The sequence below is a fragment of the Lampetra fluviatilis genome, chromosome 31 (assembly GCF_964198595.1).
Source record: "Lampetra fluviatilis chromosome 31, kcLamFluv1.1, whole genome shotgun sequence".
In the NCBI taxonomy this organism is placed as follows: Eukaryota; Metazoa; Chordata; class Hyperoartia; order Petromyzontiformes; family Petromyzontidae; genus Lampetra; species Lampetra fluviatilis.
Window position 1 is genome coordinate 283,917 of NC_136305.1, and position 25,493 is coordinate 309,409.

The 25,493-nt window shown below is 50.0% G+C and overlaps 1 protein-coding gene across 9 annotated transcripts in view; it reads left to right on the top strand.

Moving 5' to 3' along the window:
* The first annotated feature begins 8,602 nt into the window (after positions 1–8,602).
* Positions 8,603–25,493, top strand: part of LOC144943403 (nck-associated protein 1) — a 46,692-nt gene continuing 29,801 nt past the window's right edge. For 6 of the 9 annotated variants that reach the window (XM_078870769.1, XM_078870764.1, XM_078870770.1 and 3 more), the window contains exon 1: positions 24,195–24,379. In XM_078870769.1, the coding sequence (XP_078726895.1) occupies positions 24,275–24,379 (105 nt within the window). In that variant the 5' untranslated portion in view covers positions 24,195–24,274. Of the gene's footprint in view, positions 8,794–24,188; positions 24,380–25,493 lie in introns of those variants that run through there. The other 3 variants (XM_078870767.1, XM_078870768.1, XM_078870773.1) reach the window with 2 other exon arrangements.

Genomic DNA, 25,493 nt, shown 5'->3' on the forward strand with positions numbered 1-25,493 from the left:
AGGGCTCTGCACGCCCGAGCGAGTCATAGGCCAGATCGCAGCTTGTTGAAAATACTGGTGGGGGGGGCATCCTTTGCATTTATATCAAAGGAAACTGACTCAAGACTTGTCCCTCATAGATGACGTTCCCACAGTGTTATTCACACATTTTAAAACAACTACTAAGACTCGGCTTGAATTTAACAGCCATTGAACTCGCAGTGTTTCATTCAAAGGCCCGGTGGGATTGGTTTGTTTGGTTCCCGTGGAGGTGCGGGCCGGGCCCGCGCGCCGCGTCCACCACGCTCGACAATGGAACTTAAAGTAACAATGACGGATGCAAGTGTGGGTTACGTGGATATGTACATGTATATACAGTATAAATACATAGTCTGACATGTACATTTGATTTAAGCTGTCAGAACCCGATGAGCCGTGAAGCTCTGTGTCACGGGTGTCCAGGCCAAGCTGATCCACTTTTGTGTGTTGCGTTCTCTGAGTTCTCTGCATTCAAAATATTGTTGGGTATTTCCATTGGTGACGTCTCCTCTTCCTCACCGCGCCGGTGATGGTTGGTCCCTGTTTCCGGTCTCTCCGCTATCAATCCACGACGGGGTTGGTGGATCTCACAGACGTTGCGAGGAGACTCCCTCCCTGCAGGCATCGAGGGGTTGCCATTCTCTGGCTCGCCAGAAGACGACGGTTCGGTAGAAATGGAGACTGCCGGGTTCGTCTGTACGGGATCAGAGAGGGATTCGAGAGTTTCCCCTTCGCGCGAGTGGGTTTCTCCGGGTGCTCCGGTTTCCTCCCCCCTGTACGCACTCATTCATTGGCCACGGACAGCTTCATATGCCGAGGACGATGGGGCTTGGGCGATTGTTGGCACCGCGCTTCGCGTGGCTGCCTTGCTGCCTGCCTGCGGTTGCTGGCGCCTCCGAGTCGTTCTCTCTGTTCTCGAGTGCATCGTGTGCGCGTTATAAGCTGACGTTATGATTACAACATCTCAGGTGATACCAGTAAATAGAGTATTTGGTGTGGCCCCACAGACTGTGGAGAGCACCAACAGGATGGAGAGGCTGCCTCAATGCTGCGACGTAAGTACAGCTGGCTCACGCTGCTGCTGCTGCTGTGAAACCCATCCCGGCAATCCGTCTGCGCTGGCCCCAGTGATGGATGCGATGCCGGCATGGGGTGATTTACACTTGGACATTTTTATGGGGTTTCGCTGCCAAACGCAGGCACATCCACACCTGTGCGCCAGGCCGCATCTATTGATGGACATCTCTGCGCGTGATGTCAACATCTGAGCTGTTTTGGCAGTGGCCTGAGATGCACCGCATGCGTGGCATGTACAGCCAGTGTGCCAATCCACTGCTGGATGAGAGCCCCTCCAAACGTCGTGCCAAGTGAGGGTTCTTTGACCCTACTTCACCACGCTGGTCCATACCGGATGATGAAAGAGGTATAAGTTCGAAACAACTTTGGATTTTGCTGCGCCGTCGTCTACTGCCGACAACGCCAAGTGCACCTGGCTTCATGCAAGGCGATCACCCATAAAAGCACGACTATTATCCAAGCTCAACCCCGCTTAGATTCTGAGGAATGATGGGAGGGATATTGGGGCATTCCGGATGAAGTTGGTCATCTTCTGAGATACAACACACGTGCAACATATAATTCACACACGTTTTAACTGTGAGATCGCGTGTGTCTACGTGGGTTAGGGTGCAACTTACAAATCCCCGCTTTGCCACGAAGGCACCTTTATGGTTATCAGCGGGCTCACAAAGCCACTGGGTGTATCTCGGATTGTAACAACTCCTGGACGCCTCATTCTCTAACACGGGCACGGCCCCTGCGGCTGACGTGGGGTCCAGAGGGACGTCAACGCACGCAACCACCGTGGTGTATTCGACTCCGCTTCTCTCCTACCTTCAATAAGGTGATATCATGCGCGACGATTATGCTGATGACGGAACCTGCAAAAATACAACGAAAAACTCGACTAAAATTATGAATGTAAAATATATATTTTACGAGGTAAGGCCCCCTGAGCTGTGTAGCTCTTTTTCAGAAGCGACCTGCCCACAAATGAAAGCTCAACGAAGTGGCTCGTCACGTGGACATTTACAGCAGCCAAAATCCTCGAAAAGCGTTTTTCTAAATGTGGAGGGGAAAACTCGGAGGACAAGGAGAAACATCCACACGATCACGGGGAGAACAACATGCACTCTCCAAATATGCAGGTGTCAGGGTCGGGATCTAACCCACGATCTCCTGCATACCAGGTGAGATAGTTAACATTTCACCACCGTGGTGCCCCACTGAGAATATCCTCGAGTGATTAGATACACACATACACATCCCTATGTATAGTACCAATAGAATAGTATAACCAGCACAGGCAGAGGAATTGCGAAAACCCGGTTTCGAAACTCAGATACCGTTTTTCCCTCGAATTTCAGTTACGAATGCACAGATTGCCCGAGTTTCTCAGCATGTATAGGTTGCTCGCTCACACCACTCCTATCGGAAGGGCCTCCACTGTAGGGAGCTCTAGTGGGTATTTGGCCTACTCTTCATCGCAGGCGAAACGACTTGGAAGAGGTAAGAGTACCCACAATTTACCCCACCACATAGATCAACTAGCTGGTGTACATATTGACACTGGCGGGTGGACAGAGGCAGGAGAGTTAATAAACTGTCCTCGTTATTTAAACTGCCGCGCCAGGAGATCGAATCTAACCGGCGACTGTCAGATTGCAAGCCCAGGGTGCTGCTAACAATTGCGCAACGGAAGCTGCTGTCGCTGCTCAGTCATCTCGGAAATAAACATCATCTCCTTGTTTCCAGATATTTAAATGTGCGGTGACCAGGTAACCGGTTTCCCCTGTTTTTGTTTGCAGTTACCGGTAATGCAAAATACGATTTGTTGTAGCGATTATTTTCATAGACTTAGTGTGCTTGCACTGCATTGTTTGAATCAGAATCTTTATATTTTGTGGAGAAATCCGATGAGCTATGAAGCTCTTTTTATCACGTGTCCACTAGGGGCAGAACTCCTCTTCGCTTAATTGGGGGTGGCATCCTCGCAGATGCCGCCTGTAGTCGACCCCGCTGCCTGTAGTCGACCCCACTGCCTGTAGTCGACCCTGCTGCCTGTAGTCGACCCTGCTGCCTGTAGTCGACCCCGCTTCTTGTAGTCGACCCCGCTGCCTGTAGTCGACCCTGCTGCTGTAGTCGACCCTGCTGCCGGGAACCAGTCGCGAGCAACCAGCCCAGGGTCGGCAACTTTCACAGCAGCAGCAGCAGAAGAAGAACGCAGCAGCAGCAGCGGCAGCAGCAGCCGACAGGCGCCTCACGCGCACAGCGACTTGGCCACACACACAGCAGGGACGCCGCAGCAGCAGACGGCAACACATTCTGACTTAGAATAGGTGATGGAATAAACTGTCTATTTGGTCCGCCCCTTAGTAATTATTTAACAACTCAAGTTTGATATTCTTTGGGTATTTCGGTGACCCGAAGAATATGAATTCCTGCAGTCACGAAAGCTTTAAGTCAAGATTTAACTCAGTTTGACTGTTGTACATGTTGTAATCACCAATGCATTCCATAGTGACCTATTCCCTGCCATATTTCATTCATCTTTAAGTTAAATTATGTTTAAGATTAAAGTTTTTCTTTTTGTTAAATAGCTGCATGCAAGAGGGCAGCCAAAGAGCCGCCCCCACGTGGCGGATCCGTGGGGTGCCGACCCCTGGGGCGCGGCACCCCGCAGCCTCCACAGCGCTACCCCCCACCCCCGCCCGCTGCCCCCCCCCCCCCCGCTGCCCCCCTCCCCGCTGCCCCCCCCCCCCGCCCGCTGCCCCCCCCCGCCCGCTACCCCCCCCCGCCCGCTACCCCCCCCCCCCGCCCGCTGATCGATGGCAGCTGCAGCACAGACGGAGCGCGCCTCTCAGTCGGCACGCGGTGCTGTGGCGTCCCCTGCCGATTCAGAACAAGATCGTCATGACTCTGCGCGTCGTGTACACCCGCGTGGTGGACGTTGGGGGTGAATCAAATTGACATGAGAGACGATGAGATTCATGTGGAGGCAGGATGCTCGAATGGGCTGGGTGAGTGGTTTGTTACTGAATGGGCTGCGTGAGTGGTTCGTTACTGAATGGGCTGGGTGAGTGGTTCATTACTGAATGGGCTGGGTGAGTGGTTCGTTACTGAATGGGCTGGGTGAGTGGTTCGTTACTGAATGGGCTGGGTGAGTGGTTCGTTACTGAATGGGCTGGGTGAGTGGTTAATTACTGAATGGGCTGGGTGAGTGGTTCGTTACTGAATGGGCTGGGTGAGTGGTTCGTTACTGAATGGGCTGGGTGAGTGGTTCGTTACTGAATGGGCTGGGTGAGTGGTTCGTTACTGAATGGGCTGGGTGAGTGGTTCGTTACTGAATGGGCTGGGTGAGTGGTTCGTTACTGAATGGGCTGGGTGAGTGGTTCGTTACTGAATGGGCTGGGTGAGTGGTTCGTTACTGAATGGGCTGGGTGAGTGGTTCGTGACCTGCTCAATGCAATTTGGCCAGGCACTTCGTGGCTCTGACCACCACTCGATGTCTCTGTGCTGCCTTCCAATCCTCGGTCTATTTCACGGGAATTTGTTGCCTGTTTCTAGTTTATATTTGAATACCTTCCACTGCAGTTGTCCGTTTAGCGGCGGATGTAGCAGATTTCTTATTTTCACTGCCTGTGACAAAAATCATGCGGAATACGCCCGGTCCCATCAGAGCTCAGAAGCCAAGCGGGGTTTGTGTGTGCATAGCACCTGGTTGAATACCCACCACGTACAAGTGCGTTGTCGTCAGCAGGGGGCAGTTCAGGTAACTATTGGACTATTTCTTTGCTCAAATACAATAACTAATCTCACCTTTAACCAGCGTGATGGTGAAATAAAACCATGACTCGCACTGTGGGTCAAGGTCCTTATCCGGCCATGGATTGAGAAAAGGGATGCACACGGATATATGCGATTGTTCCCACCTTGATTGATTTAGTGGCTTGTGTTCACGATTGACTCCGGATGGAACGTGAGCGCTGCGATTCCTTTCTGGGCTCTGAGCTTGGATCCTGGCTGGGTGGAAGCCCACTGACGTATTCCACGGTGACCCCAGCAGCCTCTTACCTCATGCTGTGGCATGATTCTTATCACTCGGCTTGTTTATCCAGGAAAGCAAGGGCGATGTTGCTGCCATGTGTATAAACCACATTTAGTAATTTGCAGTAATGTTCAGCATAGGAATATTTCTCCAAGACAAGTTCGACAGCAAACCAGGAGGAAGCCCATGCAGAACAGAACCGCTTACAAACTCCACACAGAAAGGCGCCGGGGTCGGAAATCGAACCCAGGGGCTGCTTGTTAAATATTGCCCGACTGTTAAAATTTGATTCAAAAGGAAGTGAGTGGTACACCATCACTGCAATGAAAGAAAGAGGATCAGAGAACACATTGTATATTGACTGTTAAGAAACGTAAGCGAGGTTGGGCAAAATACGGATCTAGATGAGGGGTCGGCAACCAAAATAACAAGAAGAGCCATTTTGATTGAATTCAGTAAAAAAACTCAATATTAAAAAAACGCAATGGATGTGAACCAGAGACGGTCCTTCAGGAAAACGTCACGGAGCAGTCCTTGAAGAGCCGCATGGGGCTCGAGCAGTGGCGGCTCCTGCAAAATCTCTCAGGGGGGGCAAATGTTTGGATGATTGATAAGGATAAGGTCCACCCATGCAATGGATAAATTAACAGCTTAAGCATGTAAAGGCAACTTCACTTCTTTAATAATAATGAAAAATAAAGTGACTCTTACAATACATCTCCTTGTTTGTTTCTATACTCACTATTATTACACTGCTTACATCACATTACTCGCTTAATAAACTGCTTACTTATACTGAAATCTTGCTCTTCTCTCTTTCAAATTAGCAAAGTGATCAATTACTCTCTCATTGAAAGCAGGCATGTTCCTGACTAGTTCCCTCTCCATGGAAAGCATAGGCAGTGCATTCAGACGTTCCTGTCCCATTACATTTCTCAGGAATGTCTTGATTCTCTTTAAGGTTGAGAAACACCTCTCAGCTTCAGCAGTTGTCATGGGAGTGGTTATGAGGATGTTCAACAGAGCAACAGTCTCTGAAAAAGTATCCTGGAGGTTGTACTTCAGCAAAACCTGATACAGCGCCAGTGCACCACAGCAGCCCTTGAATTCTGGACTCTCATTAATGAGAGACAGTTCAGTCTTCAGCTTCGCCTTATTTAACATAGGGTATGCCCTGACAGTGATGTTCAGAGCCTCAACAGGGAATGTATGGCCATGCTGTTGAAACATCTCCCCTTGTAGCAGCATGGCACTTACAAGGTGGTCAGTAAAGGAGAACCTTTCTTTGGTGTAGACCAAGATTGTGTCGCAGACCTGACAAAATAACTACATTTATTTTAGTTATAAAATAAATTATTTATTATAATATAAATATGGAGATACAAGGTTTCCATCCCGACAGCAACAATGTATCAGGCAGAATCCATATTTTATATTTCCATATTTTTTCAAATATTAATGCTATTGGTCACCCTTTACATCTGTCAATGTGTTTTACAAATATTTAACCAATGAAAAGCATTAAAAGAGCTTGGAAATTATTTTGGGGAAAAAACAAGTTTTCTTTCGTTTCCTGAAAAGTAACAGTTTTGGACATACAAGGCTTCCGTCCAATAGCGATGATTGTTCCCACCAATCGCTGCACAAGTTAAGGATACGTATGATGACGTAAGCACGTTAGTGCGAGCCCTCCCGAAACCCATAGAGAATGCATTGCAGTGCCTACAGTTCGAAAAAAAACATCTTTAAATGTAAGTCTATGGGAACACTCTGGGCGATTCTCAGCCAGAGTTAAATCGCCCAAAAAGAGGCGGTACTCCACAGAACGTGACATGACGCTGATTGGACTATGTCCAGAGGCACAGTGACGGCCACGGAGCGTAACTCCGTGGTAGAATGAGATTGTGAATGTGATTGAAAAAGTCCCTTTCACACTTTGGTGGTGCGTCGCCCAATCGCCCTAATGAAGAAACCGCCCCTGGGCTCGAGCCACAGGTTGCCGACCCTGGTCGAGATGGAACGATGGCCGCTGGTCAACACTCAATGCAGTGGCAAGCCATGGTGCAGAATACGCCTGGGAGGACATTCATCGTTGAGATGGAGCCATGAGATCATCTTGTGTACAAGAGCCTGTTGGATCGCCACAGTGCCAGACCGTAGGGCATGGTGAGGTCTTGGAAAGACCTTCATTAAGCAGAGATCATTGCTGCTGCTGATGCAGAAGAAAAATTCATTATCAACAAAACATCTTCACTGTGGTGTAGGCCCTTGATATGTCCTACTGGACATCTGTGAAAAGAGCTTCACATCTCATTGGATTTCTCCAATATGAATACATATTCTGATTCTGATGTCAACATACAAACCTCTCATCCGAGCAGACTTGCATTTACAATGTATGAATGTATCAATTCATGCATGATAAATTATAAATTAATTAATTGAAAAACAATATAGCCGTCTATTATTAAAAAATGTTTAACTCTTGATACGTGTATGTGTACGTCTTGTAGGGATGCTGCTGCCGTGGTGTGATGGACACGTCATGTGACTTGCAATCCAGCTCAGTTCCTTCTCCCGGCGTGGCAGCTGAAACAATAGCGCGAGTTTCTTAAACATACACTCGAGTGTCGGCCCTTCAGCCAGCAGTGGCATCAGCGATACATCACAGGTCTGCGTCTTTACGTTTACATTCTTGTCGAGGGTTTTTTTGTTCTTAAAAAATAATTTGTCTCGATAACGCACACCGTCGCATGGGGAAACAGACAATTGCGAGTGTGGTCCAGGGAATTCAGGAACCATTCCTGCTTATTCAAGGCAGCTGCCATAACCCAGACACGTTACAACAGAGGCTCATTTACATACCACCTCATAATTATACATTAGCAACACCACAGTCTCAAAGAGCGAGTAATTAATGGAGGAACGAGGTGTCGCTCGCTTTCGAGAGAGGCTGCTCGAGGCACGTGACCGCGTGGCGCCGCGGCTCTGGTGCGCCACTGACGGCGAGTGGCCTCGTTGCAAATCTGCGAAAGTTCCTCCAGCGACGTTGGAACAACAATTGGCTTAATTAACACGGCTACATGCATGCTCATAACACTGCGTTGGCAGTGGTGCGTAACCACAAACTCAACACGCCGGTCAATAACGTGATATCAATGAATAATAAATATATTATTATTATGCCTCCCTCGTGTTCGATATGTGGCGGCGGCTCGCCCCTATTCTGTGAGCCTGGCGGATCGATACACACCCCCAGCTCTTCAAATTGCTCTTTAAATCGGGCACGACATTGATGTAAAAACACAACGTACTGTCTATGGTTGATATCAATAAAATACTATTTGTCTGGATCTCATGGTGGGGGTGGGTAATGTTGTGGGAGACAGTTGTGCACCTCGCCCACCATCGCCGCCCCATGCGCTCACTCATTGATCCTCCGCCACTGCCGTGAGACGAGGTAGGCGATGAAGGTGATGAGTCCGCGGCAGCGGGCGGGTGCGCCGGTCCCCTCAAACGCGTGGCTGGCAAAGTCGCGTCCATGAGCGGCGTGAAGGAGAGCGGCGAGCTTTGAGCTCCATGAACACTGCGGCTCTGGTGACAGAAGCCACGCGTGGTCACAACAGCGCCGCTCCCTCTGTTCCACTACAATGTCAGCACATCGCCCTGTGAGTCGTGCAATCTCGCGCCACTGCACCACCGAGTCTGATGCTATTGTGATACAGTGTGTACCAGTACTGTAATGGCCAATACGTAGATCGCGATCCACAGGTGGATCGCAGAATATTTGTTGTGCATCTCGGAGCCAGAACAAACACTAACATAGCAACAACGTAATTTTCGTTACGTATGATGGTTAATACAAATTCCCGATTCTGAATGAATATGTAATGACAGGGTGACACCTGCTGACATAACATGGTGACACCTGCTGGCCTGGGAAGGGATTCACGGGTACGGGCATAGAGGTAACAGCCAATCGGAGAAGGAGGTGTAACTGGGGCAAAGGTAACAAGTGGGGCTCACCGAGTTACTCCGGGAACCTGCTCGAAGGTTCCACGAGAGGGCGTGGCCGGGGGCGGGGCCTAGCCACGCCTGGGGGGCGGGGCCTAGCCACGCCTGGGGGGCGGGGCCTAGCCACGCCTGGGGGGCGGGGCCTAGCCACGCCTGGGGGGCGGGGCCTAGCCACGCCTGGGGGGCGGGGCCTAGCCACGCCTGGGGGGCGGGGCCTAGCCACGCCTGGGGGAGCGGACCGGAGCTCGGGGCTCGTGTGTGGGGGTCCTGGGTCCTGGGTGTGTCGCTGTTCACCGACATCTCTCTCCGTCGTCACGCCGCCAGCCAGCGGCGGAGACGAAAGAGGGCGAGGGGACCCCGCCCAGTGATCAGCTGTGCGTGTAGCCGGTAGTGGTGTTACTGCCTACAGTATATTCAGTGGGAGGAAGAACCAGTGTTAGCCTGTGTTGTGCCCAGTGTGAGTAATAAAGAAGAAGTACCCTCGATACGACGTGTCGTAGAAGTCGCTCATTACAAATACATGAACAAAAATAATAACTTCTACAATAGAAATCGCTAGTACTTCACGTCTATATTCTACAGTGGTTGGTCATATAATTTTGGTGGATCACGGAGCCCGTTGATATCCACCAAAATGTGTTATTGGTGTATTGGCCATCACTCTTATACATATGTAGTGGATTCAACTGAGTCGCAGACGTACTCTTTGGAGGCAACACATTTATTAATACCAACACACTAAACACAAAGGGGTAACTGCCCCTTTACCAGAACACCCGATGGTGGTGGACCACCAGGCTAACTACACCAATTACACTGGAAAGTAGCTACAACGGACCGGACCCCAGCTTGGGTCCAGGCCCACTTCTTCTTGGACGTAGAACATGGATCTTCAGATGACAACAGCAACGCAGAACCCTGGTCCCTCTCGGGGACCCGGTTGTTCTGCCCGCTGGCCGTGGCTGTCTCCGCCCTTGGCCTCGGCCACCTTCTCGAACCCTCGAGCAGGATCTCGCCCCGGCACGTGGCCACCCCCAGCCCCCACTTGGGGCCCCTGTGTAGATCTTACCCGTCACGTGCCTTCCAGGGTCAACCAGAGTGCCATGGCCTGGGGTAACCTCATTCCATGGCTGACACTCTCACACTCCCTCCTGTAGGAGTCAGCACTGCACGCTACGCGTGGTGCCACTGAGCGCGATGACCCAGCGCTCACCGAGCCCCCTCTGGGGCTTGTACTACACCCACATATACCGGGGGGGGGGGGGGTGTCCGCGATGGCAATACTTCGCACGCCGTGCATCACTCGAGCCGGCATTACCCAGTGACATCCACGATGTCGCTACACATACACCCACGCATTGCAATATTGGGCCACACTTTGGGAACAGGGGTATCTAAGAGCAATCATCCCTAGGTCCCTGAGAGCCTATCAGTGGCAAAATCCACCTCCGTAAACATATTTTTTAAATGCTACCAACAAAACCCAAAGCTCTGCAACTCGACACGGTGAGGAGTTGTTTGTGATGGTTCAGCCAAGAAACTGCCAGAGTTTGTTAATTCATGAGCAAATTATACCCATCATCGATGACGCCTCACTCTTGTTGACGACATCACAATCAAACCGCAACATGTATTTGTCCTCATAAATGGGTTATGTCGAGTTAAGTGATAACCCACATCTGTTTGATTTGCTAGCTCTGGAATTGCTATGATGTTCATTTATGCAGTGTTTGGTGCCTGGGCTGAGACCATGGTTCGATGTATGTACATTGAACTTCTTTCGCACCGTAGGTAGCCAACAGTGCTTATCGGGGGTGCGGATCACTGTGATCCAGGATCTCAACAATGCCAGCTTAGTGCCCTGACAAGGCATTACCCCTCTGAGCCTCCTTGTACCCCAGCCACTGGCTGCTGTGCCACTCCAACGCCTTCAGTAACTTGTGCTCACTCCCTCCTCCCTCTCCAGCAACTGGATCGGGTGATGCATTGTTTGTGATGGTTTAGTCCCATGGCTGCCAGGATTTGCTAATTCATGATCAATTTATACGCAGCATAGAAGCTCACACGTCGCATTCTTGCTCGGAAGCCTGCCCTGCACCTGTAAAGCGCTGCTCCATGCATATTTCGACCGGGGAAATGTTTATAGATGAACTCTTTGTCCCTGGCAGGGCTCGCATCGGCGACGCCGAACAACAACGCTCTAAGCCCGTCACGCATATCTGCAGCGGGGAGTGATTATTGATGATGATTATTATTAACGACGGGTATGATTGTTAACGAGCGCGCTTTCAGGAGCGTGCAGGTGAGTCAGCCGCTCCACACCTGGTGCAGCATCGTAGATCGAGCCGCCATCCTCCAGCAGTGGATGTTGAGCCCGCTCTGGGGCTGCTGCTGCAGGCTGCACGGGAAGGGGTGGGAGTACCCACACTTTACTCCACCGCACGCGATCTGACGTTTGACTGTGTTGTATACATGTGTAGTGGCATAGCGCTGGCTGCTGGCAGAAAAGGGGATCTGCGGCGTACGGCAGTCTTGACGTCAGCAGACCAGGACAGACACAGGAGGGGGATCTGGGGGAAAGGTCACAGAAGGGGCAACCCAGGAACCCGCTGGTAGGTTCCAGAAAGGGAGCATGGCCTGGGGCGGAGCGAGGCCACGTGACAGTATAAGAGGGGCCCCTGTGGGGACCTCGGGGCTGTTGTTGGAGTGGGATCCCCCTCGTGCTGCTCAAGACCATCATCGCCATTCTTCTCGTCGTCTTCACCGTTCTTCTCGTTGTCGTCTCCATCTCTACAACCTCGGGGCGCCGCCAGTCAGACAGCCTACCAACTGTCCTGGCTGAGTAGCGTCACCGATAACAGACAGACTAAACGTTAAGCGTGTTAATCCCGATGGTTTTCGTTAATAAATAAGTGCCTCCAAGTCTTATCGTCTCCGAGTTAGTCACTACACATGTGTAAGGACAGTACAGGGGGATGTGAGGACAATACGGCTCGCCGTGGCCGTGGTTACTAATTAACGTGATGGGCACTGACAGGGTAGCGTGAGGATAATGTGGGACCTAAGTGGTCGTTAATAATGATGGATGCGACGGGCACTGACAGGGTCGCGTGAGGATAAGCACGGGACCTAAATGGTCGTAAATAGTAATTGGGACAGAGACAGACAGAGACAGACAGGGCCAGGTGCGGCGAGAGAGTGTTCGAGTAATGGGGCGTGGCCGGGTCGTGAGGGGGATAAAAGCTGGCGTGGAACGGGGCTCTGGGCTGCTGTTGTGGGGGAACCAAGGGGCTGTCGCCGCCGTCGTCGTCTTGGAGAGGTCGTCTTCATCGTCTTGGATCGGGCACCTTGTAGTCTTGGAAGGCTCGGGTTGTATTGTCTCCGTGACTACTATGTGTCCGCTCCTGTGTAGCCAGCCAACTACACAGGGAGCGTCGCGTAGAGTCACAGAAGTTACCCAAGTGAAAATAGTCACTCGCGGTTACTCGTTAAGTTATCAGTGAGTCGGCGGACTTTATTCACAATACATATACGAAAATAACAGAACAAGACGGTGTCTCTGAGAGCTACATTACACATGTATGCCGCTGGCTGGACAGAGGCGAGGGGGTGGGGAAGGGGTGGGAGGATTTAAGAAACTTGTTTTCAACTGCCACATCGAGAGATCGAATCTGCACTCGCCGTTTCACGACGGCAGGATCCCTAACATTCGTTTTGTAATTAAATCCCTGCCATCTTAGTATTATAATTTAATCCCTGCCATCTTAGTATTGTATGTACGTTTGACTTATTTCGCACCGTACGTAACCAACCGTGCTAATCGGAAGTGCGAGGTGGAAGGACAACACATTTTAATTGAATAAGCTCAAAGATGGAGAAAAGCACGTGACCCTCGTGAGCTGTGCGTCAGGCAGATTTGCTCTAAGCCGCGTTCAGACTCCACACCCAGTGAAGAACGCCCCGTGCCCAACCCCTCATCCCAAAGACAAGATCCCCCGTATAGCCTTAACAGACTGCTGAAGCAAGTGTTGTTAGCGAGCACCTATGAAAGCCGGCACGGCACACGAGGGGGGGGGGGGGTGGCCAACACTACGCCCGGCCGCCTTTGTTTCCCCAGTAGCGATGAGTCGTCCTAGGGAAGGCCCAGGACCGTTTCAGATGATCGCCACTGGTGTTAGCCGTCAGCAGGAATCGAACTTGTATCGCCCAGTTCGTAGTGCAGCGCGCTAACCGCTCACCCCCCCCCCCCCGTGCCACAAGAGGAGTGTCAGCCGTGCCCCTCCGTGCCCCTGAGTGCGTGCCGTGCCCTCGTCTCGGCCGCACATCTGGCTGGCGGAGACTGTGAAAGGTCGCCAGTCCCATGGAGATTCTCAGAGGCACTGCGCCCTCACTCCTTCGCTTCTCATTTTGTCAAGATTTTCTATCCCCAACGCCCCATTGGGGAATACTTTTATATCTGTAGATACGTGTGTATGTGTTTGTATTTCTATATGCAGTGGGATACAGCTGCAACTCGTGACTAATTGCGTTATTGGCTGAAGGTCAGTTGTAGTTGAAAGTGAATTGATTAGTTACTATCGTGTGTACGTTATTATAGTATTCAACACGTCTTCCTAGTATTTGTACGGTTATGGTGATTGTGTATTGCATTTCAGTTGCCATATTTCACCTTCATCTATTCTCCCAGCTGTAGAAGCAAAGGTTGAACCATTATTGTGGATCCCCTTACATTGACACATTTCCGTCGCTCTGCAATATGCACAGGACCTCATTCACGTTTGGGATAAAGAACAATTTCATTCGGGCAAAAGCCATCCCACGGTTGCATCAGCAGTAATGGTGTTTCTCACCAATGTGATCTGTTCTGACTGCATTGTTAAGATAAGATTTTAAACTGGCCCACGGTGTCTTAATACCTTGGAGGCAGCATCGTTATAACTCAAATGAACCTCCAGCCGAGATGAGCACCACCAATTGCTCGTAATGGCGAGGGGACATGATGGCATTGGTCCAATATAGTTCTGTTATTTAAATCTGGTCAAATATTCCCCATGACCGACATGGCATGGGAAGGCCTTCATCCAGCAGTGAATTGACAACAAGGGCTGCAAATGTAATAACTCGGTGGTAATGACCATGGCGGTGAGTTTTTGTATCGTTCTACTTTATACCAATGCTAGCACTACCACTACCAAACGTTTTCTACTTTTACACTTGTGAAAGTCGTGTTGTGTACTCAACAGCAAATAAACAACATATCACATCCCCTTGCCCTTTTTCGCTGCCTCCTCCCACTGGCTCCGCAGAGCTGACATTCAATAGTGCTGTGCTCTGAGAGCCCCTTGGGCTGAGTGCAGGGCACGAGGGCTCCAGACGCCCTTGGCATTACGCAAGTTCCAAACAGCCGCGCAGCCCGTGGACAGACAGCGGCGCGCGTCGCCCTGGGCACGCGCGGCAGTGCAAAGCAAACAGCGGACGGCGGAAGTCATTTGACGTTGTCACTCGGCAAATATCAGCGCCGTGCGCCGGGCGGCTCGGGGAGGCGGCGTGCCGCTCGCGCCGGGACGCGTGAACAAAGGAATATGCCGGCGCGGGTAAATGTCACGCACGAGAGGGCCTCTGCCGCGTGCCGGCAACGGAGGCCACAACTCTGTGTTGTGGCCGCGAAGTCGGGGGGCAGCGCCTGTCCAACGGCAGCCACACAAGGCACCGAGCCCTGCCTGATGCTGCTGGCCGAGCTCGTCCCAGACGTCCGTGCCACGTGGGGCAGCGCACGCCCCGGTTCGTCATGGAAAAGCGAAGAGGGCAGCGAGTCTGTTGTCATGGAAACATGAGCACGAATTTGGTTCCCCCAAACATTTCTTCCCTCAGAAACGGAGTAATCGCAACAAGAAGAGGGGTTCATGATGATGGCAGCAGCAGAGCACGAGTGTCATTATCGTGGCGGTAGGCATTGTTAAACAAATAAGAGTGGCGCTTGTGGGAGCCGGGTTCACGATCTCTCCGTTAGCCCGTGCCATTGCCGCGACGAATCACCAAGCCTCGCTTGCCACGAAGACAACCTCTTTGAATAGCTCGTGGAAGTTGACGGCACTTTTTTACGATGCCTTAAAGACGAAAACATTTATCATCATTTCGATATAATTTGTGTTTCTCTCCCAACACGCTTAATTTTTAACAGCTGGTGCTGGAGCATTTTTCAACGCGGGCTTACATTTACAAATAGCCTCTTGGTCTTAACGGGGCCAATTTGCCACCACCATTAGTAACGCTCGCCTAAGTCGTCTGTTCACCAGCAGACTGCCAAGGAGGCACAGCACAGCCTCTCCACACCGCGTCGTCTCTGCCCACCACCTTCAGGCGCAGCCACGAGAGACCGCCACCTTCTTCTGCTCCTGCTTTCAATGATTAAAAAAGTAATCAACTGCATCGTGCAAGGCATCTGACAAACGTTCCCGCTTTGATCGCTCAATGGCGTGTGGCCTCGTTAACGGGTCTCTCAAGGGCTCGACTCGAGACTTTTGTGGGGATCCTGGCCTCGCGAACAGCAATGTTTATGGATGTTCGGCTGGCAGACACACTTGCCAAACACGCCGATATAAAGTGAAGGTGCTGCCCTGAAATGTCTTGTTACTTTGCCTGCCGTTCTGTCACCAGTCTCGTCCGTCAGCTATAACCCTTCTCTCAATGTGTTCTGCCCAAGTCTAATAATATTCCTTAACATTCAATATAATGTTTCTACTTTGTGTTTGTTCCCTGGTCCATGTGTTCCTCTGTGTGTGTCTCAATGTAATTCCAAGACTGTGTCTCTCTCCACGCTCCTCTGTGTATTTTTCAGCTTTCTTGTCATATTCTTTAACAAATGTCCACGTTTCTGGCCTGTGCGTCACAGACAACTGTCTTCTTCACTGCATTGCTTTCCACACATCTCAGAGCTAATCGCGAAGGTTGTTATCAGGGTACAACCTGCGCGTCGTGAAGGGGGGGCGTGCGTTTGTCTGGGAGCAAGCCCTGAGAGAAGGAGGAGCACACTTTGCTACCCCACTTACCGCAAGCGACGGTGGAACAGTGATCTTTGGTGTAAACCTTCATCCAAGGAGCATCCCCAATGCACATTTGGTCGAGGCGCTCGGAAACAAAACGCGATGACGCATCGGACTAATGCCTCACATGAAGCGCTGCTGCGAAAACAAGCGTCTCACCTGCACATGAATAACACAGGTGCGGATATGGCAGTGGGCCTTTGCCCTAGTTTATTGAATAAAGATTAGATCACCTTTAGCTTTTGTTTACATGCTCCTTCTGCGCCAGCTGCAATGTGAAACATATTAGGAGCAGTGTTGCATTATAATGTCGTAACCAATGGCCAAATCACCCCTGAATGCTCACATTCTCGTCACATATTAGAAGCTAATCAGGCTGGAGCCTAGAGAGATGGGATACCACTGTGCATAACAGGTATTGTAGGCTGAGCAGTAACACCCATTGCTGTACTGCACTTCTCTGCTTACGCGTCTATGCAACCCGCATTCACTAGCCCACACGGACTAGCGTGGTGAAGTATGGTCATATAACCACCACAGCCCGCATTGTATGGGGAGGCCCTCGTCCAGCAGTGCATTGAAAAGGGTCGCCGCACATGCGCATGGTATTTAAGCGTTTCCGTGGGAAGACTTATAGACTGCTTTGATGTCGATCTGTGCGTGCTGCTGCTGTTGAGTGCCTAGGGGAGGGGTGGATCGTTGAGCCTGAAGAGAGCGATGAGCCAAGCGAGGGTTTGAATATTCGCTCGTCCGTTATTGTCAAATGTTATACATTACAATTGATGTCTCCAATTGATGTAAATTAACACCACATGTGAACGGATTATTTTCGCGCCGGCTAATGCGCTATCCCATAAACTAATCTGATGCATGTGACCTTGTTGCGATGTGCACCTGCGAGCTGCACTGAGCAGCCTGGAGCGAATGCGGCACACTCCACCAGCGCGTGCATGGGACGGGGCTTCCAAAACCCCGTGGCTCACAGCAGCACTCCTCTCCCTGTTTACTATTCTTCTCTGTTCAAATGCAAATTAAGGAATTACACTCTGCACACGCATGATGATGGGTAAATAGTTCCCACGTCACGTAGACAATATTGACACAAGTTTAGAGTGCTATCTGCGTCACTTGGGACACACATACGCACACATTATGTTTGTTTATATATTTTGTATTAAATAAACGCTATCAGGTGGGACACACATCCACAACATCTACAAATTTGAATCGACACTACTTCACATGGGACAAACGCGTACACGCACATGACTTCAGAACTTCGTCAACTTGATTTTTGTTGCGTGTGGCTAAATTAACTATTCGAATTTACTTTCTTACGTCGCGTAGAATACACCTAAACATCAACAGGCATTTGCCTCGACAGCGAAGATCGGTAAGTGTTGAACGTGAACCGTGATATGTCGTAAAAACAGGAACGTGGAAATCCCTACCAAAGGGCAACCACTGTTGACCTCCATCAAGTGATGCGACTCTTTCGAGATGATGGTCTAAGTCAACCCCAGACAGGATTTAAACTTGTAACCTTACGGTTGCAAGTCGAGCAGCAATAGCACCACCCAGCCAGATTATGCATTTGGTGATGTTCGCCAGGGAACACACACGGTGTAAAATATTAATTGAAAGTGGTCTTAGTTTTTCTTCTGAGAGCTTTCATTTTGCAGCATGTGTCATATATGGGTCTCCGCAGTTATATAACCAGCTGAAATATTTAAGAATTACTGAACATAAATAGGTTCTCTTTAATGAGGTACAGTTTCACTAAGGGATTCTATTTCATAAAAAATGTGTGTTATTTTTAATATAATAATAACAACGTTTACCATTAAGACATTTATATGTCTCATTTCTAAAGTGTTTGTCCAGAATGGATTTCATGCGGAGCAGTAATTTATTTCCCCAGTACATGGTAATGGATAACTTAAAACACACTTCTTTATTTAACACTTTGCACCGTTGAAAGCGCCCTGGTACTGGGCGCGATAGACCCAACTGGCATCGTAATGAATGTTATGCCTCGTTTGCTGATTTAATTAGCCGGCTTGTGCTATAGGTTCATCAGCTATGCTAATTAGTCACGAGTTTGACAGGTAATTAAGAAGATGGGTGGCTTGGAGAGGATTCTAGTAAAAAATGTCAGGCCATATGGTTAAAAAATATAAAATTATATTAAAGGAAATGTTTGGCAGAGGATAGAAGTGAACTTACCATCAATGATTCTCATATCAGAGAGTTATATTTGTCGCATTGTATTCATGGCAATGGGGTGTATCTTAACACGAGTGAACTTCAACAGGTGATTCGAGAGATGCTCTTTCCGAGCCCAGCCCCGGTTCGTCACCATATCAGTTCAGTATTTTTATGACTCGCAACTATTCTCAGATGTGTATAGCCACTTCTTCCTGTAAAGCATTAGATACATAAATTCTAAACAATTATTCATACGATATGGTATTTGAGAAGTGTTTAACTAGCAGTATAGAAGCCGAAGGGTACCTGTTAGGGCAAGGCATATTTGCCAATAATCCTTTTTGCTCTTGCTTGCGTTACCACGTTTGGTGTAATAACCCTTTGATGAATTTGGCTAGTTTTAAATCGGGTAAGTGCCAAAGATGGGCACATTTTTTTATGCTAGTTTTATTTCACTTTGGATCATATATACGACAGTTAGTGCTACCCGTTATGAACATGCAGAGCTAACGCATAAACGCAATTAATCCATGTTTGGAAAGAAGCGCTAAACGCAATTAATGGGCGTTCATCAAATAAAGCTGTGAACGAGTTCGATTGTCGGTTTAGCCATAATCACACTCGTGCCAATTCCCCATTATTTGACGCCATCAAGTAATCGTGTTGTTTGTCGATATTCATAACATTACAAAAATAACACTTGTTCACTGAATGGAAAATAAAGTAATTGGACGGCAAACCTATTTTTCACGAGCATATTTTATTATACGAGTTATGCAGTTCATATGACCTTGCCCATTGCTTCATCCCTGCAGTACCAATAACATTAACCAATAACACTGCCTTCACAAGAAAAGTGTATAATAGCGAATGTTTCGAGTTATGTTGATAACAGTAACATATGAAGGACCATTGCCCGAAATGTCGTATATTATATAGTTTTCCCTTTAATGCAGTGTTATTGAGGAATGTGTTGACTGTTTTATTATTTGTAACTTTGCACCACTGCCGCCAACGCAGTATGAAACAAACATAGCATAAAATATTGGTAAAGTACAGATGTTACTGTATTGGAGTACAGGAAACACACATTATAGATGTCAGATGAAAACATTTGGAAGAGTGACACGCAAGCAGGAGACAAGAATCATTCATACACCACTTACTGTCACGTCGCCAGCCATTAGCCCGGGTGCGCCTGTTTGCACAGTTCTGTATTGATCAGGGGTATTACGATCCTTCGACTGTCACGGGCCATGGTCGCTATTCGATTTCAGCATCAATTATTTTAAAATTTGTGAATATAGCGGCCACTATGGGTGCCGCGTGAGCCGCTCACGATACCATACACAATACAAAGAATTGACAAAAAACACGTTCTTACACTTGATTCGACGCTTGCATCGCGAGCCGGAAGAATTGATATTATTTGACGATGAAAAAAACCCGATGCATCGTGACACACACGTGCTTTGAAACATCCCTCACCCAGTGCACCTACATGGCACCACAAACACTGCAAGTCAGTTCGCGTGGGCGAAGAGGCCGTCTTGGCTCGGCTGATCAGGGAAACTCATCCCGGAGGCCGGCAGCTGCGTGGAGGAGGGATGTCAGCGGGACCTGTAGGGGGTCGGGTCCTGACGCCGCCATGAGCCCCCTCGCCACGAACCCCGGCTGCTGCCTCTGCACGTCGTGCTTGGCATAGGGGTACGGTGGGCTGTACACGGAGTCAGCCAGCCCGTCTGCTGCAGAGCACGCCTGAGCGCGCCGGGCGCCGACAACGGGAATGTGATGCTGCTGCTGCTGCTGCGAGATGAGGGCGCTGTCCGCGGTGCTGACCCTCGCGTACGAAACGCTCTGCGCGCCCACGAGCTCCGACGACGGTTGAGACGACTCAAACGAGCCCCCAGCCACCTTGTGGCACGGCCCGATACCCAGGCGTAGGCAGCCCGCTACGAGGTTGGTCGTGGGCTGCGAGAGACCCCGGCACAGGGTCCTGGCGAAGCCGCTGTGATCGGGGTTGCGTCCCGAACGCAGTATCTCGGAGAGCGCGCCGATGTAGTTGCGCGCCAGCCTGAGCGTCTCGATCTTGGAGAGCTTTTGTTGAGTGCGCGAGTGGCACGGCACCACACGGCGCAGGCCGTCGAGCGCCGCGTTCAGCCCGTGCATGCGGTTCCTCTCCCTGGCGTTGGCTTTCAGCCTCCGCAGCCTGAAGCGCTCCGGCCGTGCCTTGCGCGCTTTGGGACCTCGCCGGTGGCAGGTCGGGACGGCCTTCGCCTCGCCTCCTGGCTGCTGCTGCTGCTGCATCAGCAGGGGTTGCTGTTGCGCATCATCGTCGTTGTCGTCCACTTCGTTGCTGTCTTCGTCGCCGTAGGTGGCTGCCGGAGGTTTGGCACCAGCACCGGTGCGCTCTTTGGCACCGCGGGGTGGAGGGGAAACGCTGGCGGAGAGAGTGGAAGGGTCGCCCCAGCAGCCATCGGAACAGGTGGCGCCGTCCGTGGCACGCGACCCCCAGGGAACGGAGACCCGGTCTTCCTCCTCCACCTCCTCGTCCATCGCGATTGTCTCTCTCCAGACGCCGATCAGTATCTCCCGGTCCCTGAGACGACAAGAAAACTGAGGCGCAACCTGGGTTGAAAGCCAGTGCCTTCGCACTCTCTCTCTCGCTCCCCAGAGCCGCGCCGTCACTCCTGGCTTTAACGCACTCAAGCAGAGCCGCGTCGCTCCGATTAGGAGAGATATCACGGTGGTGTCTAGAAATAAGTTATCATGCTTCTGAGAAGTTAAACAGCGAGCGTTTGGCAAACAACCCAACTCAGTCACGCGACCAAAGCATGGCGTCTCTCTCTCATTTTCTATAGCTGAGGGTGTGCACAAATAATAATCCACGGGTATGATGGTTTTAAGAGGGGTTTGGTTACAGAGTTGTAGATCACCCTGCATTGGCAGTGATCCGCACACACTGTGGTACTGACCGAGCTCTGTGTCTTTTACTGAAGGACAATTCTCACTATGCCGCTCGCTCAAACGAGGCAACGCCCCTGGAGTAGTGTTGCCACCCATGTGACGTACAGCCCTCGCCATAACGCTTTTGCAACTCAACATTGTGAAATTGGGCGATCGAAGTTTGCCTCCTGCACGAAAGCGGCCGCACGGTTCGATCGCTGGTGCAGGTGATGGCAAGACCAATGAGGCCAGTGGGGAACTTTACGAAGCTTGAAATTCCTATTGGTGGCCTTTTTATGGGTGCCCAAACGCCATTCTAAAAGGTAATCACGGTATTTACAGCTGTTGTTAATCCCAAGGCTCCCAATAACCCCAAGGATAATTATAAGCGAATCATCAATGCGTGCGCTGTGTTAATATGCGCACTCTGCTCTGTGTGCACAGCTGCAGCCAGATTAACGTGACTGCCCGAATTTCCATGTAAATTCATTAAGCGTCTGTGCCTGGCATTTATACTTAATAATAAATACATACACGCGAGCCATAGCGTCTATACATACACGCTACTGCACCAAGTCAGTGTCTTCAGAAAGCGGAAAAAGATCGAAACTATTTATGATATAATTACGAGCATTCAATTCGGTTTAATGCGTCATCTCTGTAATGCGCCAATAGCTAAACCACTGCGATCGTTAAATGTGACTGCCCATCCATAGGAGGCTGAGCGAGTTAACGCCGAATGTATGCGCTCTATGTCACGATCGATCGACTACCGGCCACGCGTGATTACGCCGCGGAATATTTCCGTCATCCACCCTCTCACCCCACATTCGCCACATTCTTGTACCCACACCCGCACTCAAATTCCCACCTACAATGCGTGCTGGGGGTACGGAGTTTTAAATGTAGATAGCGATGCAATATGCACTATATCACTAACACCAAACAATACGAATAAAGTGCGTGCTGGTGTGTGTGAGAGACGATGCATGCCTTGAGTCATTGACGCGCAGACAAATAGGCCGGGTGTGGTGCTGGCCACCGACCCACCCCCCGTGTGCCGTGCCGGCCTTCATAGGTGCTTGCTAACACCCCTTGTCCCACCGATCTGTTACGGCTGAATGGGGGATCTGTGTGCATGAGTGGAGGGTGATGTGTAAAGTGTGCGCACCTGTTCGACGCTCCGTGCCGCGTGTTCCGTCCGGCGTGAATGAGTCGACGTTGGGATGTTAGCGATGCGTCCCCGCAGGATTGTCTCAACTGGGACTTATGTTTCAATGAATGAGTTGGGGTGAGAGTGCGTGAGCGAGAGAGAGAGAGCGAGTGAGTTAATAGGAAAGGGGAGAGCGCTTTCTGTCTCAGACCAGACCCAGCCACACCGCGCGTGCAAATGACTCGCCCGATTGCTGCACAGCCGAACCACAACCCCAACTCAGCATCTTCGTTCATATCAACATCAGAATGGACAATACACAATACACGTGAACTCATTCAGAAACGCTTCAACTGAGTCGCAATACTCTCTTTTCAGAAGACAACAACGCTCCGTCACGTGTACCGCACATGGAAACCCCCGAACAGTCGACTCACGTTTCGGCAGTGAATGTCCGATGGTTAATACTTTCACCTTTAGTAATTACTTACCGTGGACTCGCAGGGCTATCCTCGCCCCCTTCAGCGAAAACCCTTCAGCAAAAACCCAACGAGGCTTTTCTGGGTAAACAGGTGGAATGATAATATTAGTTGTTGGGTTAGGCCACGTGGTAGTGTTATGCCAACATTACAGTCATTAACTATGCACGATTAACCACGACACCTTGCTGATCTCGTCAAGGAGCATAAACCATCACGCAAGCTCCGGTCACCCTCGCAGCGCCTTTTGGCTAACCATCGAACAAAGACGGTCACTGCATCGCTTGCTTTCAGATGCACTGCTTCTGCGGCCGTCTGGAACGCTCTTCCTTCCGATATTAGAAAGCCACTGGAGCTGTACACTTTTAAATCTGCTGTAGATTGAAAACTATTTTTTTTGGAAATGCTTTTTGTGTTTAGTTTGTTGTCCTTCCCCCGCACTCCGATTAGCACGGTTGGCTACGTACGATGCGAAAAAATTCAACATAATACACGATGGTCAGGTTTGCGCAGACATTTATTAATCTCTTTATAAATGTGACAAATCTTGTTGAATGGTGGAGGGTTAATGGCAAAAATTGTGCCATAAAACGTCTACGTGGCCTCATCCAAACGCAGATATGGATCACTATTGGCTACGAAAACCGAAGTTTTAAGTGTAATAATAGTAATAGTTTATCTTCATGCTTTCATCTCTCCAATACGACTCGTGTTATTATTTTATTACTTCCCTTCTACGTGACTTTACCGAAAGAACCAAGAAGACGACTCGTGTAGCTATGAAATATTCTTGATGAGATCACATTGCTGCGTCTGGCTCCTATTTTAAATGTTGTTACTTTGTCACCCTGATAAAACAACACAATACCAATTCCAACGCATTCGCCAGTAACACTGCTTTGGAAGGAAAAAGTAAAAAATTGGGCGATGTTTCGGACAATGGCCCTTCTTCATGGCACATAAACCAAACGTCGCCTATTATATCATTTAACTTTGAAGGCAATGTTCTTGACGAATGTGTTGAGTTGTTTTCTTCTTTGCGCTTGCACACCGCTGCCTACGTAGCAGTATCACAAAATAATGAGTTTGAAATCCCTCTTAAGTTCGATCGATCTTTGCATTTATCACAGCTGCTGGTGGTGACGCGTGAATGGATTTGCGAGGGGCGTGGGCTAAGGGGGCGGGGTTGGTGTGGGGGGGGGATCTGTCCGCGCATGCGCGCTGCAGCCCGGCGACCCGCGCTCTTCCTCGTCTTGTTCGCTACGCCGCTGCTGCTGTCGCTGCTGCTATCGCCGCCGCCGCCACCATGTCGCGGGGAATCATGCCCAGCCAGCAGAAGCTGGCCGAGAAGCTCACCATCCTCAACGACAGGGGCGTGGGCATGCTGACGCGCATTTACAACATCAAGAAGGTGAGCGAGGTGGACAGGCGACCCAGGCCCCGGCAATCACGGGCCCTGCCGTCTCACCTGGGCGCCCCCCGCGGGCCTTGGGGCGAGGTCGCCCGCAGACACGGCCAGGAGTGGACGCGGCTTCGGGCCTATAGGTGGGGATGGGGGGGTGACAAATGAAACGAGGAAACTACAGTAGCAATGTCGTGACAATTCTTACCAATAATGTACAGCCATTGTTTATCCACTGCTGGATGAAGGCCTCTCCACGCCGTGTCACTCAGTGGGAATGTTTCCCATGCGTCATCACGCTGGCCCGTGGGAATCGGTGAAGAGGGAACCGCAGGCCCGGCCCAGGTGGTCGCCACCGCTGTTCGCCTCGGCTGGGAACATGTCTCAGGCGGCCGGATTCACCGCTTCCACCCCTAATTATCGTATGAATGGCTAAATGAAGGTAATTCCATATTAAATGCAACTCCAATCGAACTAAGTTGGTTGGCTGAGGTTGTTGACAGTCCCTGCTGGAGGAGATGACACGTGAAGAGTGATGTGTGAGGGATGGGGCAGCTTGGGGTGAATCCATGGAGATCTTGACGAATAGTTGGGGAATTCTCTTGTGAGCTAGTCGTAGGGATAATGGGTAAATTCGTAACAATTGCCACAATTATAATCCCAAGCAATAACAACATAAGTAAACTTAAATTCAATTGCAGTGCAACGTAGATTTGTTTATAAATCGCCTAATTGTCAAGTGTTTTGCCATACGCCTTGCACGAAGACACAGGGTGGAGATTGTAGTGTTTTACAACATTCGTGAGTCGTTGGTGCATAATTAGAAATCGTTACGGTATCCTGTGCGTAGCTTATGGAGTACTATACAGCACAGTACACTTTTCGACTTGGTTAAGGCCATTAGAAAATAACGCCGTGATCATGATGGATGTTGATGTGATTGTCTCACTTGTGGCTGCGTATGCATTACTATACCTATGAAATGTGACCGTCTGCACATTCGTTTGTGGTATGTGTCGGTCCCTTTGGGGAAAGAGTGAGTGCGTTGTTTCTTTATGTAATGTGACGCTTCTTTACAAGCCATGTTTTTATTGGGCCATGTGTAAGAAAAAGGAAATGGATC